Source organism: Astatotilapia calliptera, chromosome 6 (genome assembly GCF_900246225.1).
Source record: "Astatotilapia calliptera chromosome 6, fAstCal1.2, whole genome shotgun sequence".
NCBI lineage: Eukaryota > Metazoa > Chordata > Actinopteri > Cichliformes > Cichlidae > Astatotilapia > Astatotilapia calliptera.
Genome location: NC_039307.1, coordinates 32,685,979 through 32,705,955, shown reverse-complemented (window position 1 = coordinate 32,705,955; position 19,977 = coordinate 32,685,979). Strand labels below are relative to the sequence as shown.

At 41.1% G+C, this 19,977-nt stretch overlaps 1 protein-coding gene across 1 annotated transcript; it reads right to left on the bottom strand.

Moving 5' to 3' along the window:
* Positions 1-13,755: 13,755 nt before the first annotated feature.
* Positions 13,756-17,029, bottom strand: LOC113024613 (dynein light chain 4, axonemal). The gene is made up of 4 exons (XM_026171796.1): positions 16,831-17,029; positions 16,379-16,458; positions 14,938-15,021; positions 13,756-14,810 (listed from the first exon to the last, which is right to left on the bottom strand). The coding sequence occupies exons 2-4, from the start codon at positions 16,448-16,450 to the stop codon at positions 14,646-14,648; spliced, it is 321 nt and encodes a 106-aa protein (XP_026027581.1). The 5' UTR covers positions 16,451-16,458; positions 16,831-17,029; the 3' UTR covers positions 13,756-14,645.
* Between the last annotated feature and the right edge of the window lie 2,948 nt (positions 17,030-19,977).

Below are 19,977 nucleotides of genomic sequence, written 5' to 3'. Positions count from 1 at the left end.
CCAGAAAGCGAGAATTAAACTCTCCATTCATCCATTATCTTAACTGCTTATCCAATTTAATGTGACACAACACAGACAAACCTTTCACACTACTGCACCACTGTGCTGTCTTTGCAAATCATGTAAACACAATATTTTCTGTGAAAAGTACTATGAGAAAATATTAATGTTGATACAGAGAAAAAACATGTTTTCATTCTGAGCTTGATAGCAGTGACATGATTTTTTTAAATCCCTGGGACAAGAGCGTGTTTACCACTACGTTGCATCACCTCTTCTTTTCACCACACTCTGTAGGAATGTGCTTTGGCACTGGCCTGTTGAAATAAGTTTTTTCTGTCGTCTGAACTGCACTATATGTTGTTCCAACACCTGCATTTTGATAGGAAAATGGGAAATAAGTGCAGCAATGCACTGAAACATGCAAACATACTCATATACAATATTTAAGGTTAAAAATAGTTTATATAATTCTAATGAGTTTGAAAGTCAATATTTGGTATGACCATCTTTATTCTTCAACATAGCCTGAACTCCCTGAGGTAAGCTTTCTTCTGATTTCCTTAAAAAATCTTCAGGAATAGTTCTCCAGGCTTCTAGAAAGACATTCTTCTTTGGATGTTGGCTGCCTTTTGTGCTGATCTGTCAAGATGGTCCCACACTGCTTCAAAAACGCTGAGATGTTGAGATTCTGTTGAGACCTGTGCATGATTGATAATGTTCTATTGTGTCTTTTTCTATCCATGTTCACTTGTATTGCTTTGACAATGTGCTTGGGATCATTGTCATGCTAAAAAATGAGTGTGTAGCCAATCAGATGCTTTCTAGATGGTATTGCATGGTAGATTCAAATCTGATGGTACTTTTCTGCGTGCACAATTGCATCAGTTTAGACAAGATATCCAATCCAATGGCACTGGCTGAAATGCAGATGAAACCATGGCAGAGCCTCCAACATGTTTTATGTGGCTTCCTTCATATATCTTCTTGTTGAAATAATCGTAGTGTATGTATGCATGTCTGTTTCTTAACTGTTCATTTATCCTGAAATGAAGGACAGAAGTCTTTCTGCAGCAGGCTGCATCTTCTTGGTATTTCTTTGCATGGTAGAGTTAATTTTTGGAAGTGTTCTTAAATTCATGCAGTGATTCCCACTGTTTGTTTTTTTTAATGCAATATCACTAATATTCAGTACTGTTTCCTGTAGATGTCTTTATAATGAAATCTGATTACACAGAGGGATGCCTGCAGGCTTTAAGTTATTAGAAATCATTGAATTCACATTTTACACAGTGTCCTAAATTTTGTGGAAATGTGCCAGATACATATCAGTTTATCAGTCTGTTGGAAGCATCACCGCAGCAGACTTCTTAATCAGGCAGCGGGCGAGACAGATGTTTCATATTCTGCATGTGCGTTTCTGCTGAGACTTTGATTCAAGTACCTCAGGACTCGTTCAAAGTCCCACAGGATACGCCGTTTCTGTGAAGCATGACTTTTTAAAGTCTGTGTGTGTATGCGTGTGATCGTGTAGAGAGATCCACGTGAACGATATGGGAGCACTCCCCAAAATCCACGTGTCGCACCCACCTATATGGTATGTGCTGACATCGTGACTCATCTATATCAGCTTAATAGAATAATTAAAATAGATTTACTTTGAGGATTTTCCTCTATTCTCAGAGGTGATTGTTTTCTTTTAATTATTTATCATCATTTATAAAACATCGACGTTTTGGATAACAACATGAACTAAATGCAAATGAAGAAACAGAAGTACACAATATAAAACCCACAGTGGGGCTGAAAGCTGTTGGAGACTGGAGGAATTCAAAAATATTTTTGCATGTGTCTCTGAAAAATGAATACCCAAAGGTAAAGGATTATTTTAAGTTTCATTTTCATTACTGGATGGATGAGAAAAAAGGAGACAATGTCCAAACAGTGAAAAGGTAGGGGTGAACGTTTATCACCCTTTATTACAGAGCTCTTGTGCAATCAAGGAAAAGGGAGCTTTTTTTAGTAAATGCAACAACTGTGCTGAAATGAGGAATTTGACGTAGGCGTTATTATTATGCTATTAGCTAATCAGTGGTAAAGAGGTAGCCCATAGCTGAGGCTAACTGGAAAGTCTCACAGAGTTTACAGGCATTTGTGTGTAAGTCAAAGAACCAGGTCATCTAGGCGTAAACTACATTTTTTAACCCTCCTGTTATGTTGCGGGACAGATTGACCCAGAACAGAACAGATGTCACATGTCATCTGCATCACTACAGAAAACGAAAAAAATCAAAATTATACAAGAAAACTGTAAAATAATCAATGCCAGTGCTTCTGACACTTTTGGATGAGTAAACATGCCCCAGGTCAAATTGACCCAGGAACGTTGTTCAACAACATAACAGGAGGGTTTAGTTGAATTCACCCCTGGACAGCCAAAGTGAGGCTAGCACTAGGCTTAAACTCAGAGAGTTTAGATGCTAGCTGTATGTTAGCTTACAGTGGATTGTGTGTGCAGTGGTGCTCTTCTGCAAATTTTATTCATCCATTGTGAGTAGAATAAACCAGCGATTAGAATAGAATGTGTTTAGGTTTGCTTAGATAATAGAGAGTGGCTGGAGATCAGAAGAACAGGACGGATTTCTAAGAGTGTGTTTTGTTAGGATGACGTTGTCAACCCCTGTTTAAAGGACAATTGTGGACATTTATTCTCAAAGCATTTCGTGTGGCCTTAAAGTTCTCAAGAATGAAATTCAGTTGCTGAACCCATCCTCTGAAGTGCCAAATGAGTTGGTTTAGCTATAAACTCTGGTGTGTAACTGTATAGGGTGAGGAATCTATTGACAGTGGGTGTCTGCCTGTCATAAAATGAGGACTAAGAGCTGCCTTAGCCACAGATACGAGTCTGGGGAGGACAGAACAATAGAATTAGTGGAAAACTACTGAAGAGGGATGACACAGGGCAGCCCATCTCACTAGTATCATATCGATACCAATAGCATCATTGGTATCGATACTTGAATGTCGGGCCACTTCTGCTGTTTTTGTTTGCCTGTGTTTATCTTTTGCTCAGCCACTGACTCATTTCAGTCCACCTGGAGTTCTAGTTATTTCTGTTATTTTCCTAAAGTCTCTCCTTTTTTACCCCTTCTCTCTCCAGTTAAAGCTCAAGTCATGAACAAATGTTGGCTCGACTTGACATTTATGACTCATTTCCACTCACATCCACTGAAGCAGAAGCTTAAGTTCAGCTTAAATTGTGTGGTGTGGATTCTATGCACCAAATTTTATAGCAGTCCATTCAATATTGAAATTTTTTTTTTAATATCCTTTTTATGTGGAACTATGCGTGTGTTTAATGGAGTCACTTTAAAGTGTCTTAGTTGATGATGACCGTCACAGTATTCAAGAGCTACTTTAATGGTGCTTTGCATACCATCCAGGTCTCCGACACTTAAGAGCTGAAAAGCCGTCTTTCAAAATATGTTTCCTGAATGGTTGTTATTTTTTATCGTGGAGGAGGACACTCTAAACCAGGGGTGAGCAACTCCAGGCCTCGGGGGCCGGTGTCCTGCAGGTTTTAGATGTGTCCTTGATCCAACACAGCTGATTTAAATGGCTAAATTACCTCCTCAACATTTCTTGAAGTTCTCCAGAGGCCTGGTAATTAATTTGATTCAGGTGTGTTGACCCAGGATGAAATCTAAAACCTGCAGGACACCGGCCCTCTAGGCCTGGAGTTGCCCACCCCTGCTCTAAACCATTAGGTAGGTCTTGAGTTGGATTGCAATGAGGTGACTTTAAAGGCTGCTAACAAAAAAGGTAAAGTGAGTACAACATGTCTGTTTTGATGCTTTGTGTCCTCTTAATTACACTAAACTAATTAAGGTAAACACTTTTTACCGGGCAACAGGATTATGTGGTGGTTAAGACTGTCACCTCAAAAAAAGAAATTCCTAGGTTTGAATCTGCTGGCTGCCAAGGACTTCCCTATATGGAGCTTGCATGTTCCCCCTGTACCTGTTTGTCCAAAGATATCAGTGCTCTAAATTGGCTGTAGGTGTGAGTGTCTGTGTGTGAGAGAGGCTTTTTTGCCTCTCTGTTAGCCCTGAAATAGACTGGCCACCTGGCTGTGGTGTATCCCCGTCTTTTGTCCTATGACAGCTAGGATAAGCTTCAAACCCACCATGGCTCAGAATTAGATTACAGCAAGAAAATGGATGGATGGAACTTTTAAAAATGTATGCATGAATGTATGTATGTTATGCAACTCTTCCTATCATGGTAAAAAGTGGAACTTGTCTAGTACGTCAAAACAAGAACCCTCCAGCTTAAACGTTGCTTTGAGGAAAAGGAACTAGAGGCAAGAAGACAATGACCGGGGTAGGTCACGTGTATCAAATATTCTTTGTGTACAATGGCACTTCAGTGGGGCACTCTAAAAGTAGCAGATACCATGCAGAGGTACACATGGTGACAACCTTGAAAGAAGGCTTGCGCTCATTGAAATCAGATATGGGTTACTGATGACTGGATCGTATACAGAGTTCTCTTTTCTTATCACTCCAGTGTAACAAACCTTTTCAACCACTATTTCAAAGGTATGTTCCCGTCCATGTGAACACAAACTATAAACTCTCTGTGAGCCAGTATAACGTAATAATAAAAAATAAAAAAAAGAAACCCAACAATGATTTATATATCAATTTTTAAAAATCCACCATGTTACTGAGGATGATAATTCAGTAACTAGATCTATGGCCACTTTGAATTAAATTTGGAGAGTGCTTGAACTCTTTTGCCCCCTGCTTATTTAATTGAAGCGGCATCTTTGTTTAGCCTTGCAGCTAGTGAATATGGTGTGTATTTCATGTGGTTTTCAAAGTTTCTAGCACCGTCCTCAGTGCAGATCATATTTCAACAACACGCCCCCTCTCCAAGCCACTAACAAGATGTAATTTGTATTCGGCCTCTTAGTTTAACAGGTGTAACAAAAGATTTTCAAGATAATGAAAGAAAGAAATCATAAGCTCAGACTCAAGCAGCAATCCAACTGCTACTTGGTTGTCTTTCCTTCCAACCTTTTATTTGCTTCTCTTCTGTGACTTACTTTTCTCTGTTTCTCTTATAATCAAGTCCTTTTAGGTTTTATCCTCACGTACACTGAAACATTTCTTCTTTTTTTTAAAAATCCCCTCTATGTTTTTACTCTCATTTGATTTCACCGGCCTCTCTATTTTCCAAAAACTCATGACTCCCTTTTATGTCAGTCTGGAGAAGAGCTAATGAAAGCACAGCCACATCTAGTGCTGGTCAGAGCTGGGACTGACTCACGCACACATTTGCAAAAAGACCCACATGCGCACGCTCATATTAATATTGGATTGTGTTTCCTATTTCTCATAAAAAAGAAAGCCGCTAGCAATGTTCAGATGAAAGATTTATCCCTCCTGCTCTCTTCTGTCATCCTCTGTCACCACCCACCCCCCACCTCTAAATGCTGTCTCCTGACACTCTCCTCTCACTCTTCTGCCCTCCAACTCTCTGCACCTTTGTGAATCTGTGGAATTTTCGAACCTCTAAAAGGCCACATTCTCTCTTTTCCCTTATCCTCATTTTTCAGTACTAGCTACTGAATTTTGAGAGTTGTCACTCACTATATTTTCAAGCACCAAAGGGTTTCTTTTGTGTTTTACCTCCTGTGTCATTCACTAACACACACACACACTCAGGGACGCTGCAACCTTCCGCTCACCATCACAGGTGGTAAGGAGGTTGCTAAGAGACAGCACTGAGCTTTTCCAACACAGAGAGATGCTTCAAACGAGGACACGGTGTGATGACAAAAAGAAAAAAAAACGGATTGAAGTTCGGCATCAACAGTTAGAGGACTAATGTTTGGTGTAGTTTCGTGGATAATAAAACCCCATTTCACATGCGGTTTGCCCGCTGACTGTTGCCATGATAATAAAAGGCTCACCACTGCTATGCTTTCAGGGACATCTAAGAAAAACAAAGGACACTGCTGTAATGCTCTTTAATCTTTCCCTAGATGATGGTTAAAGAGCTTTCTTCACAAATTTACTGAATTATTCTTCCTTCTTTGTTTTTACTTCGAGGAGGGCTGGAAAAGATCAACTTTAATATATGATCTCTGTAGCTCCCTTTATGTATTTCACGCAACTAATATGACTAGAAGAAGAGAACATAAAGATTCAATAAGTAATATTTTCTAGTTTAATTACATAAATAAGATAACTATGCATTTTCCTTCAGGTCTTTAGTATTAGTCAATCTGTAAGCAGCCTATAGACGTCTTCAGTCTTGAACTCTTTCAGGATGTTGCAAAAAGAAGATACAGATCTCTACCTGTGTCTCTTTTCCATTATCACCTGCTCAGCTTGACTCAACTCTGCTCGGTTTTGGTCATTTTCCATTAAAATTAAGTAAAAGCTCAATGTGGGTGGGGTCATTATAGCAAGGCGGCCTGAAGATGAAAACAAAACACAAAAATAGAGGATATTAAGGTGACAGTATACATGCTGCTTGGTCTGTGGCTTTTTCTCAGACTCAGGGTAAAAGAAGAAAGCCAGAGAAGGCAGCAGCGATTTCCTCCATAGCCGGGTCTCAAAAAATGGCAGGTTTGATTTTTGTAAAGGACTCATTCTTATGCCATGTCCAGGGACATCGTTCCCAGGGCAAACGTTGGCATGCAATCTGCTGACATTTTCATCACATTTTCAACTTGACTCTGCTTACTTGGAACCCCAGCTAAGAACAATGCCAACTTCCTGTCACCAGATGATGGCTCCAAGACTACACGTTAGTATTAAAATCAATACATAGCGGTAAGGTCTTGCTACCAGGTGTTGCAATTTAGCACTGGAACGGTCTCTAAATTATGGGGCTCCTGAGCCTGAGTAATCCGTGTAGATTAATACTCCTGAAGGAATTCACAAAAGTAAAACCATTTTTAAACAAAATCACAAAAAAAGTGTGACCACCATGGACAAGACCAAAGAGTTGTCAAAGGACATCAAGGACAAGATTGTAGACCTTTATAAAACTCAGATGGAGCACGAGACTATGTAAACAGCTTCGCCGGGCAACAGAAACCAGCAAGAAGCTTGTTGAGATGGTGACAACTGTTGGTGTGACTATTCAGAAATAGAAGAAATATAAAATGGCCCAAAATCCATGCAACATCTTGACTCATGGGGTGAGGATGATCATGAGAAGGTGCCAAAACAACCCAAAACTGCACGAAAAGAGCTTATTAATGATCTGGAGACAGTTGGGACCTCAGTCACCAAGGAAACCATTGGTGACACACTATGCTGTAATGGCCTGAAATCTTGCAGCATCCAGAAGGTCTCCATCCTCCACAAGGCACATGTGCAGGCCCGTCTTAGGGTTGCCAGTAAACATGATTCAGAGAAGGCTTTGGTGAAAGTGCTGTGATTGGTGGAAAACGATATCGAACTCTTTGGCATCAGCTCAGCTTGCTGAGAAGGGCTGAGTATGAACCAAAGAACACGATCCCTACAGCCAAGCACGGAGGTGGAAACATTATGTTTTTGGCTCTTCAATGCCAACACACTGAGGAGCCAAAGGACGGGGGCATGTATGGTAAAATCTTATTTATCTTACATTCTCCAACTGTAAAAATTGTTAACCGAAGTAAATCTGTATCACTGACTGCATCTTCCTGACAAATTATCCTCTTTTGATGAACCTTAAATGAGTAGTCATGAGTCACCTGAGCTATAGAGCTAAAGTCAGAGAGGGATGAACGTTTCCAAAGCTCCTGGCTCATCAATATGCGTGACCTGAGACTTCAAAATGTTATTGAAAGTATTCATCCATTCATTTTTTTTCCATTTATCCAATTTAGGGTAATAGCCTATCCCAGCTGTCCTGCGTATTTATTTATTTATTGCATTTTAATATTCTTGAAACTATTAGGCTGTTATTTTTTTTAATTAAAATAGGCTACTTTTAATTTCATTCATTTTCACAAACACAGATGGGACTCACTCCGCCCTGCAGAGCTTTGCCAGTCTGTTTCATAAATGCTCCGCTTTGTTGGTAATAAAAAAGTAACAAGTAAACAAAGGTTGTGATTTTAGTCCTATAACTTTATGAATGCAACAGAACTTGGTATTAGTGTAATGAAAACGCAAAGTTAAAATACCAAATGATCGCAAATGCAGAGTAGTCAGTGACACAGGGATAGGATAAAGAATGAGTACATCAGAGGGACACCTCAGGCTGAAGGGTTTGGAAACAATGTTAGAGAAGCAAGAGTGAGATGGTTTGGACATGTGCACAGGAGGAATAGTGGATATATTGCCAGGAAAAACAGGAAGACGTCAGAGAGGGTTGGTGTGACAGAATGTTAGGGATAGGGTGAGAAGGAGGCAGATGATCTGGTGCGGCAAACCCTAAAGGGAGCAGCGGCAGAAGAAGAGTAGTCACATGTGGTGAAAAAATGTCAATTATTTACGTGTTAGAAATGTTGGTAGGCTCATCTTTATTATAAGGAACAAATATGTCGGGGCTGTGCAAATGTTTTGGGTCATAAATTGCTCACAAATGGCTATTTTAAGAGTAAAGACATCAAAGAGTGCCAAATATAGAACAAGAGAGTCTGTTCAGTTATTCATCAACTCGCACTTGCGAACTGCTAAATTTGTCATTTTGGATAAGTATACAATATTTAAAAAGAGACTGTTTTTAAATATGAAACACAGCACCACGCTGTGTTTCCTGCTGGTTGTGTTGGTTGTGTTGTATTTTAGAGATGTGTACAAGCTATTTAACACTGTCCCCAGGTGACAGTGTGCCTGTAAATTCAATGACAGCTCCAAAGAGCCTCTTGCTGGATAATAACCCTTTTCTCGCAGCGCTGACACCAAGCAAACCAGCAGCGTGACTCCGTGGTTCACTGTATAAATATTTAACAATGCAAGGAGACACAAGGAGAAGGAGGAGATTTATAAAGACTGTCTGAGGTGAATAATGAATGAGGTGCATCACAGGGTGGAATAAATGTTTACTGTCACAGGACCCACGGGATTAATCTGAGCGTTGTTACAATAATTGCACAGCAAACGGGCTCCTTCGCATAAAAACGGACCGGGCGAATCTGGGTGAACCTGTCATTGTATTACGCTGGCTTCAGCCCAAGCAAATCCACGCGTATCCCTGTCAAATCCATGTCAGCCATTAAGCTGAGGTGTTTACAATGGTTGTCGGGCTGATGGAGAATCGCAGAAGAAGGGGTCTTACTGTAGTGATTCTAAAATTGGAACAGTCTATATAAACTGCATAGAACAGAGGCTTTTTTCACCAGAAGGGAAACATTTTAGTGTTACATCTCTGCAAAAACTGGATTTCAAAGAGAATTTGAGGAATTTTTCACATCGGTTATTACTTGTATTATAGACTGCTACACAACAAATCAGTTTACAGAGAACAGCAGGGCTGTGGCCTGCTATATTGTATTACTGAGTGTAGCTGTTGACCAGGGGTTAAGAAGGAGGCCAGCTGCAAGCCTGACATCCTCCTGTGGAGAGCAGGGTCAAGCATGAGTGTGTGGGATTGATGTGTGCAGTCTGAGACATCACAACGTATTCCGCTCAGTGGAGGGATCTGCAGGCTTCAGAGGTCGGTGTGTTTAGAAGAGGAGGTGGGCGACTACGGAGGCAGGCTGTAGGCTGTGCACCTAATCAGAAGTTAGAAATGCTGCTGGAATTATTGACTGAATAGTCTACTGCATATATTTTTTGTTACGTTTTTATTGAGTGGGGAAGATGCACGTTTAGTTTAGTTGGACTCGCACTGGACGGGCAGTGGGGATAGAGGTGTTTCTGATTAGGTGGCAAGAGTAAAGGTCAAAAGAGCAGAACTGTGAGTGGCCAGAGACATCAGAGCACGGAGCACAAAGAATCCTGAACAGAGAAGATGACAACTGTGCTACCTCTGCCCTCACCGAGCCAAGCAACAGACAAACTCACAAGCACACAGAGCTGCTGCACCAACTCAGTATGCAACAGCTCAGGGCATCTAATCATTATTGTGGCAAAGATATAGCCAAGTGTACTTGTCATTTCTATGGGCTCACTGTAGCACAGCTATTATTACCATTGTAATTACAGTTATGGCTCCCGCCACATTCATTATCTATCCATTCATCAATCCATTTTCTGGAGCCAGGTCACAATTCTGAGATTGATGTCAGAAATCTGACTTTTCTGTTTCTTTTTTTGTCCCTTTTTTCAGTGTCCATAATCCTTTTCCATAGAATCGGCTTCTCTAGCTGTAGTGGAATAGAAGTAAAAGGCAGCTAATTTCCACTAATGCTGTCTACCCTAAAGAGTGGTCCCCCATGCATAGATTTTAGAGGCCAGTTGATGAATCTTCTCTATGGTCTTCCTCTGTTCCTCCTTCAAGGCATCTCAACATTCAACATGTTTTAGCTAATATACCCACCATCCCTTCTCTGTACATGTCTATATACGCCATAGCTGATCACCTCTGGATAAATGGGTTGTGTCAAGAACGGTGTTCAGCATAAAATCTCTGTAAAATCTAATGTGCAGATCATCAAGAATACATACTGCAACTGATCCAGTATGATTAGACAGGGAGCGATGAGATTAGCGATATTTTAAACTGTTAGAGCTGTGCCAGCTGACTTCTTGGCTCATACTTTGAGGAATGCTTAATGATTTCTGGCATTTCAACAAAAAATTTCAAATAAAAATCAGATTTGATGAAAGATATTCACCTCGTAAAGGAGAAAACTCAGTCTGAGGCATGCGGACAAAAACACCAAAGCCTCCAGGAGACATTAGAGGCATACCCAAAATAACTGTGGGTTTTATTACTGTTTATGTGTGCTAGTTTTAGAGCTAATATATAAACGGGCCTGTACTTCTGTTTTGAAGGAGACAGCTTTTTGTTGAGTTTTTTGCTGAACTAGTAGGGAACAGCCAGAAAAATAGACATATTTGTCACCATTACCTTCATAAGATGAAAATATGGTGACACTGCAGACAACAGTGTGGACATAAAAGCGAAGGTAAGAGGACAGCTTGGCAAGCATTGTAGTATTTGTGAGTGCAGACTGACCCAGTGTGGGGTCATGGTGCTTTGGGTGCACAAAAACTGTGGCAGAAGCTGCAAGATACTGCTAATCTGTCAATAAAGGCGGTTTCTCTCCCTCCAATGCTGAGCCAAAAAAAAGCCCTCTGCACACTTTGAAAGCAAACAGACACTTGATTGAGTCACAACAGAGTTCTTCCCATTTGGCAGACAAGCTTCACATCTTTGAGTTTTTAAAACCACTGGTCAAAAAACTGAATGGAACACTTTTAAATCAGAGTAAGGAATCAAGCCAGTTAAACCTCTGGGATATTGATCTGCTCAGTTAAGTAGCAGGGAGGGTTGTTCATCAACATCAAGGCAGTTTCATCTGCTTTGGTGTTAATGAAATGAACAGCAGGTGACAATGAGACAAACCCCAAAACAGGAATGGTTTTACAGCTGCAGGGCAATGACATTTTTCCCTCCTCATCCCTCCTGGCTGTTTTTTCATTAGTTTTGCATTTGGCTGGAGTCAGTGTCACTACTGATGGTACAGATAGTTCATCTACTCCATGATGCCACATGTATTTGTATCATTGCCAGATGGTTTGTTACCGGTATGTCTCCCAGCACAGTCTCGGGAGCACAGAGAAAATCCACAATTTTATTGTACATGTGCACTGACAATAAATTTTATTCTATTCCATTCCCACAGACAAGCAGTTCATTTAGGAGAACTGGACAGGACCGCAAAAGGTCCTTAGCCAATAAAAAGGACTTGTATCTGCTCCTTTGTGCAAGGAGGAACAGGAACAGGATGAGCACTGCCAGAGCTACAAAATGACCTCCAGCAGGATACTGGAGTGAATTTCTCTGACCAAACAATCAGAAACAGACTTCATGAGGGTGGCAGATGTCCTCCATTGAGCCCTGCGCCCACTGCCCGGAACTGTGGAGCCCAAATGGCATTTCTCATAAAATACCAGAACTGGCAGGTCTAACATTGGCACCCTGTGCTTTCACAGATGAGAGCAAGTTCACCCTGAGCACAGGGTCTGGAGAAGCCATGGAGAACGTTATAGTGTCTGCAACATAGTTCAGCATAACCAGCTTGATGTGGGTCAGTGATGGTCTGGGCAGGCATATCTATGGAGAGGGACACAGACCTCTACAGGCTAGGTAACGGTACCCTGACTGCCATTAGGTATCAGGATGAAATCCTTGAACACACTGTGAGAACCTACGTTGGTGCAGTAGGTCCGAGGTTCCTCCTGCTGCATTACAATACCTGACTTCATGTGGTGAGAGTATGCAGGCAGTTCCTGGAGGATGAAGGAACTGATACCACTGACTCGCCCCCAGGCTAACCTGACGTGAATCCGATAGACCACGTTGGATATTTATATCAGTATAAATATCCAACGTCTTTTTTTTTCCCATTGAGATCTGATGTGTTTTCAAAGTGTACATTTTTTCTGAGCAGTGTATTATTTGTACACATTTACCACAAAACTGAGCAAATTGGCTCACTTTTGTGAGGCCACAGTTAGTAATCACCTGCAGCTGGTGCTTTCCAGCTCACAGAAATTTGTCTCAAATATGTAAGTAGCTGCGTTTTACATCTAAAAATAGCTTTAAGATAATTCTTTGGAGGCCAAGTAAACACCTAAGAGTGTTTGTTGTGGTTCTTGAGTCCAGTGAGGGACTGCAGTGGGCTTAGTCAGGCTTGTGCCAAGTGTAACACTAACACCCATATAAATGTCAGGACCTGTGGTCTCCTAGGAAATCATTGAAACAAGGTTATTAATGTTGCAAATATCACCTTTAATCTTGTGGCTGATGGGTTTAGAGCACCGGACCTTTCACTTCAGGGCTGAGTTTAACACTAGCATGAGAGCAGTGTTTATATTCAACATGCTATTACGTGTTGAATATAAACACGTCGTTTTCGGGCCAGAGCAAATATTCTTTAAACCTTATCTCTCTGTGCTCACAAGCTTGAATTTTTAAGCCATTTTCAGCTTTCATGTAGCGCCTGAGAAATGTTTCATGTAAGTGCTCTGTGTGTGTGTGTGTGTGTGTGTGTGTGGTATTGACAGTTTAACTTTGTGTCATCTCACTTTTGTCTGACCAAACACATCCTTTGCCTTTAGTGGAAAATAATATTTAAACTGTAAACCAGACTAATGCTTCAACAAAAACTGAGTCGGGCGTCATCATCCCTCATGACAAGTCCCCATCGCTCCAACATTGATGTTTTCCTTTTTCCATATGAACATAAAGCCTTGGCATCTTGTTTTTTTTAAAGCTTTTTTCCTCCTTTTTGTATTTCTCTATTCTTAGAAAGCCAAGCAGAAGCAGCTGGCACCATTTTATTCCTCTGTGTGAAGCATATATTTTCTTTATTCATTCATATTCACTTGTACTGATACATGAGAGAAATGACATTTCCTGTGCTGGATGCAATCACTCATGTCAGTATAATTGCTTGACTACATTTCAAGGACAAACGGTTCCAATTTGCTCTCAATCTGTCACAAAAACCTCCTTTTCATGAATTGCATTTAATCAGAAACGTGAGCCCGAAGTTTGCAGCATGCTGTGTGGTAACTGTAACGAAGCTCGCAGAAACAGCAAAGAACAAAACAGAGGCAGATGTCGGGCTCTGTTTTACACATTTCAGTTTATTATACAATCAGGTCACTTCACGCGTAATGATCCAACAAAGGATCATTAAAACTGGCATCAACATGAAAACAATCACACTGCTGTTATCACCCAGTGGGGTGATGATATTATTAGGGATAATAACAAACACCTTAACGAGGAGAAAAGGTGAGGTCGGGTGCCGTGTTCGGCTCAGAAGACTCAGAGCCTTTTTAATCGTAAGAAGATGAACTGGTCCTTAAAAAGAAGTGTTTTCAAGTTGCATCAAAATATGTACACATAAAAAAATCTTACAAATTTTATTGAAACACTAGTGCAGTTGGATAGAGAAAGACACGTGTAAAGTTACAGGCGGCGTGGACGGCTTAGTGTTGCGCAGTCTTGTCAAACTGCAGAGCACGGCGATGACGTGGTGCTACTTAAAAAGAAGGAAAAAACAAAAACGTGTGTGTCCAGCACACACAAACATAAAACACTCACACATACACACACTCCCTGCAGAGGAATGAGGGTAAAGGACTTTGGAGACCCTGGCTGGCTGTAATTGTTGGAGAAGTTGAACTTGCTTGCACATGCATGCTCACAAATGTTCTCGCCTCTTTCCTTTTTATTTAATGTACTGAATGGAGAGATGGATGGTTAACAACAGAGAGGAACAGACCGGTGACAGACAAGGCGAGACGCTATTTTTAGGCCCACCAGCCAAAGTCGCAATCAAAACCCCCTTTCTTCTATTCTCGCTGCATTTTTAAAATCAACGAGCGCTTCGCGGTTCCTGCCTCAGTGGCTGGTAGCGACCTGACCTAACCTGCCGAAACAAGTATAACCAGCATCTGGATGGTAGCTGGTGGTTCATTTCCAGCCCGGCGAGAACGTCAGAGAAGGTGCTACGAGCACTTCCACACGCAGACGGCCAGGCTTCCTCCGAAGAACATGTAAAGAAGATTCTTCACCTCGTGTGTGACCTCAAAGCCGAAGCCTTCGCCAATGACCACGTGCCACGAGCTGCCAAATTTCTTATCCATGGACTCCTTGATCATCTTTGCAGCACTCTATGGAAGACGGCAAGAAAAAAAAAAAAAGAAAAACAGAAGCCCTGGCCATCAGCACAACACACGAGAGAAATTTGAAAAGGCATCCTCAATATTTTACTCAAGACTGAGAGCAAAATATACACACCTCATTGTTGGTGGCATACTTCTCACAGGCTGTAACACACAGCTCCATGGTCTCAACCCTCATTTCCTCTGGCATGTCTGTGTGCTGAGGACAAACACAGAGCTATGACATGAATATAAACAAGTCAGCTAGAAACAACACTGCATTGCCTTCATCCTTTCTGACCGTCCCCCAATGTGGTCAGACAACTTGCCATGCGAGCTACTTCTTCCCTAGCGCTGTCTGTCACTGTGATGCTTGGTTTAGTCAGCGTGCTCTGACTGATCAAATGTGTGAAGACACAATAGCTACAGACTTGATTTTGCAGTTGGTGCTTAGGAGCTGTTTGCTAATCTTAGAGAATACGACACCTTGTGTGAGCCACACCTGAGCCTGCTGTGTTGCCTAGCGTGCACGTATTTAACGACCAAACAAATATTGTGAAGTTTGGTGTGCGCTCTTTTGTTTTCTCACAGAAAGAGAAAAAGAAGGTTCCCAGTAATAACTAAACTAACTCCTACATGAGTGTTACAGTTTCTGTGTCATTGAGACGCAAATGTCACCATCAGATAATGGACTTATTCATGACACTGCACCGGCTACACAGGCGTCCTTAAGTGACAGTGCAGCACAACTTCTAAATTGCCAACTAAAATTTTAGAAGTTTCGTTTACACAGGTGTGCCACCTTTACACTCACCCCTGCATGCTGCATGTATGGCAGTGGGCTGCTGTCAGCCTGCAGCAAACTTTGCCAGTGGGAAGTGTCTGATAAACTAAACAGGCAGCTTTGTGCGTGGGCGTGAGATGACTTTTTCACACTAATGGCTGCTGAATAGGTGGTTTGATAGGGTTTCTAAATCAGTTTATCAAGTTCTTAGCGATTACATAACAGGCATCTTCATCTAAATTATTATTTTTTGAGTGCAGGCATATTGATTCTTGGTCCCAAAGATGAGTGGAACTATGAGTGCATACCACCACTTTCCTACTTATTTTCAGCCTCTTTCTTTCAGAGTCGTTAAGGCAGACCTCGATGTGAAAATACTGACTGCAAAACTGCTCATTAATGAGGATTTGCTTCACAGGTGAATTGTGATTGGTGGAAATACAGTCACAGGCTAATCAGCTTTTTTTTTTAAACTGGTGGTGCATTAGTCATGTTTAACCCTACAACTTTTAACTACGAATTAGTCCTTACAGTACTTACTGTGATCTGTCGCAACACTAATTTTCATCTGAGCCATCTTAGTCTGCAGTAGTTGTTTTAAACTTAACATTAAATAAAGTTGACTGTGTCCTTCACTCATTTACAGTCTGCTTATGCATCACAACTACATCTACTAAACCAGAGCAGCCTCACACCTGCATAATCTTTTTATTTCGCAGTATCACAAAAGTCTCATCCACACTCAGGACCTCCTTGTCCTGGTCCTAGGTGAACAATGTCACTTCATTCCTACCCTGATGAGAGGGAAGCTGTGCAGTCTCTTGTAGTCGGCCTCTTCTTTCTTTCCCTCGCCAGTCCCGGCCATTCCGACTCCTGCAAATAAAGCATGTGTGTGCATTTTAAAAATGCTGTCCCCGGAGCGTGTCACCAAGTGTCACTTCATCAGGAGTGGTGGCTATCCTGCACAGCAAGCTCACATCTGTGGCTAACATGACCTGTGTTGGGGACGAAGTTAGCTAACATCGTTTAGCCCTATACTGGCTAACGACAAGAAGTCTCACATCGTAGTTCACACCAGAATAATAAGCGGTTCCACACTTAAACAGTGTCCACAGGTATCGCGTCACGGCAGGTTTGTTAACGGGACAGCGCCTTATCAGGTTAGCAGCCCTAACAGGCTAATTAGCTTAGCATGTTTTCATAGCAAACATTTGATGCACTGGTTGTTTTCTAGCTAAAACTCGCCTTATTTAGATCCACCGTCGCGCCGTTATGGGTTGCCGTCCGTTATCGAGACTTGATAAATGCGCAGTGACCCGGAGATGTGTCACTTACGAAGCGTTTGCCCCACGAAAACTTCTGCTGTTTGACTTCCAGTTCGGTTGTTAAGGAGACATTTTAAACAAGCGATATCCGTGGAGTTGGGCCCCGCCTAGCTCTGCCGAGCTGAGTTCTTATTGGTTGAGAGTCCGTCGATCAAATGGAAAGCAATCCGCCCGTTTCCGAGAACGGTAACGTAACCAAATTAAGTTTTTATTCTTCTGTACTTTTTTAAATAAATTTGAAAAAATGAAGATTAAATGCAAGGAAAATTAAAAGGAAACAAAAAAGGAAAAAAAATGTAACGACAGAAATACTATGTAACTGTGTAATTACTTCTGATTCATTTATTACATATAGAAAAAAAGGAGAACTCTTAATACTGACACTGGTTAAGGTGGACCTATTATTAACAGCTTTTTGATACAAGATGGTTATAATAACATATACCTTAAGAATAATTTTATAAAGGTGTCTAATTCTGTCATTTAGTGGAAAATACACAGAAGGTCTCTTGATTTGGACCAGTATAAATGATTTTTACTGTGATACAGAGCTTGAGCTAACACACTTATCATCACTATCTACCTGCATGCATAACTGCTTTTAAATTAGGCCACTCTCCTGTCAATCAGGCAGAGCATGGGTAAAACCTTTTTTATCCATCCTAATCAGCTCTCTGACAGTCTCTGACCCACATTCAGCTGGAAACATGTGCGAGGAATCCCCCAGGTGGATTGATTTGACCCAGAATCGTCAGTCTGCTCTACATACGTGCACCCACAAGCACACAAAACCAAACCCAAGCTCAGAAAACTCCACAGTGCTTTGAAAGATAAATAATTCCACGGTCTGTCAGTGAGAGGTGCGTTTGCTGGTTGTCCATTTAGCCTCAAACACTCTATGGTATAATCCAACCTGAAATACCAACCCGAGCATCTTAAAAAATAAATAAATAATCGACTCTGTTGTGGTTTAGAGTGGATTATCAATCAATCCCAGAGAGAGAAAACAATCAGATCACTTGATAATCTTCCTCTCCTTCCACTCTCACGGTCTCCTCTGTTCTTGTCTCTATGATTAATTCCTGGAGAAAAATGCATGCTGTTAACCAATTGCTGGGACGTTTCAACCCTCACATCACCTCCTCTTTATCCGCTTCTCTGAAAAGGGAGTGCCCTGGCTCAGAGAAACACCGAGCCATTAACTAATTGCACAGCAGTGCATTATGTTATGACATGATTTGGCAGGATTTCTGATCAGCCTAATTGACCCATTTGGGTTACAGCATCGGTTTGACCACCTGATATGTGTAGTTTGACAGCACATTCTGACTCTGTTTACATTCTTTGTTTGAAGCCTTTAACCAACGCACACAGTCTTCAAAGCCACAGAATGAATTTGGTCACTATGATTCTCAAAGATCTCAAGTTTTTCTTTTTTAAAGTTAAGGATCAGTCTTTACTTAACCACATCTCCTATCTCTATATCACATGTTGTTTCATTCATTTATTATTATTCAGGTTAAAAATAAGTTTTCATGCTTATCAGAAAAAAGGTGCATATAAACTATGTGATCTGTACCCCACATGGCTGAAAATTGGGTGGGCAAATGGAGATAAAGCAGAGGCAACATAAATTGCAGTTCCCTCAATGGCCACTTGAGGCTGGCAGGACCATTCAGCCCCCCACAGACTCACCCATGTTAAACTGCTTAGCTTTAATACACACGTATAAGAAATTACAATACAATTTCCACTTTATAGCAAGTCTGTGAGAAGGTTTGTTTTTTTTAGCTCACCTGTTTAAGTTGTCTCAAAATTTTACTAAAGTTTGCATTATTGGGGGCGTGGCCACTATTGCTATTACTGACAGATATGTGCTTACCCAGGTGTAACATGTTAACATTTTTAGGATGTTTTCTGACACATAGTGTGGCTCTGTGGTACAATTCTTCCACAAATTTTGCGCTTAAGGTTGATCTGAAATTACACCATTCTATTTCCTTTTCTAGATAACATTAATTTATAGCTAACTGTTCCTAAAGAGTGCACATTTATATCCAAATGAGGATGCACATTGCTACCCAAGCATGTTAGCATCGATTGATAACTTAGCACTCAACCATCCCATCTAAATATGATACAGTTATGTAAAAAAAAAAAAAGTTTTCACACGATTCAATTCAGCCATGTAGAAAAATAAACTCACCCTTACTTACCCTTGGAAACCAGCAGCTGCTAATCAAAAGCAGCTGATTAAGAGCTCATCAGAAAGCAGAACTTTTGGCTGTCTATGGAACATTCCAGTGTTTGATGGCTTTATGTTAAATGGTTAATGACCTGCGCTTTACTTAGCCAAAGCACTTTACACTACATTCAGTCATCCACGCTATATTGTAGTCACAGCTGCCCTGGGGTGCACTATTTGTGCAATGACAGAGGCGAGGCTGCCGGATACTGGTGCCACCAGGCACTTTGACCAGAAGTGTCTTGCCCAAGACAACAAAGACTGTTGGAGCCGGGGCTCGAACCGGCAACCTTCTGATTACAAGACGAACTGCCAACTCTTGAGCCACGATGCCCCACAATCTTCCCAGGAGTTTAAAATTCCCCCCAATATCAGGCAACTCAATGTAGTAGAAACTGGAAGAAACCCAAGAGCTACATCTCAGACTCTCCAGATCTCAGATAGCATGTGAAAGTTCATGACAGCATGTTTGGCTTCTGGGAAGCGTTGCCAGGAAAAAGCCTCTTCTCTCTGAAAAGAACATGACAGCCTGACTTATGTTCGCAAATTTGCATATGAAAACAACAATAGCAAGGCTGGCCTTTACTTTTTTATATGTATTTGGATTAGTTACATTCAAAATCATCAAGAACTTATTAAAATAAATGCTGAGTGGTATAAAACACTTGTACTAATATAGTATTTTTCTACACAACTTGAGCACTCAAAGTACTTTCTTACTCCAAGCCTCATTCACCCACACTTTTCTTTTTTCCCCTCCCCCAACTATGCCTAAGTGATCCTAACCTAACATCCACACTCCAATGGATGCTCTGGTGGCAA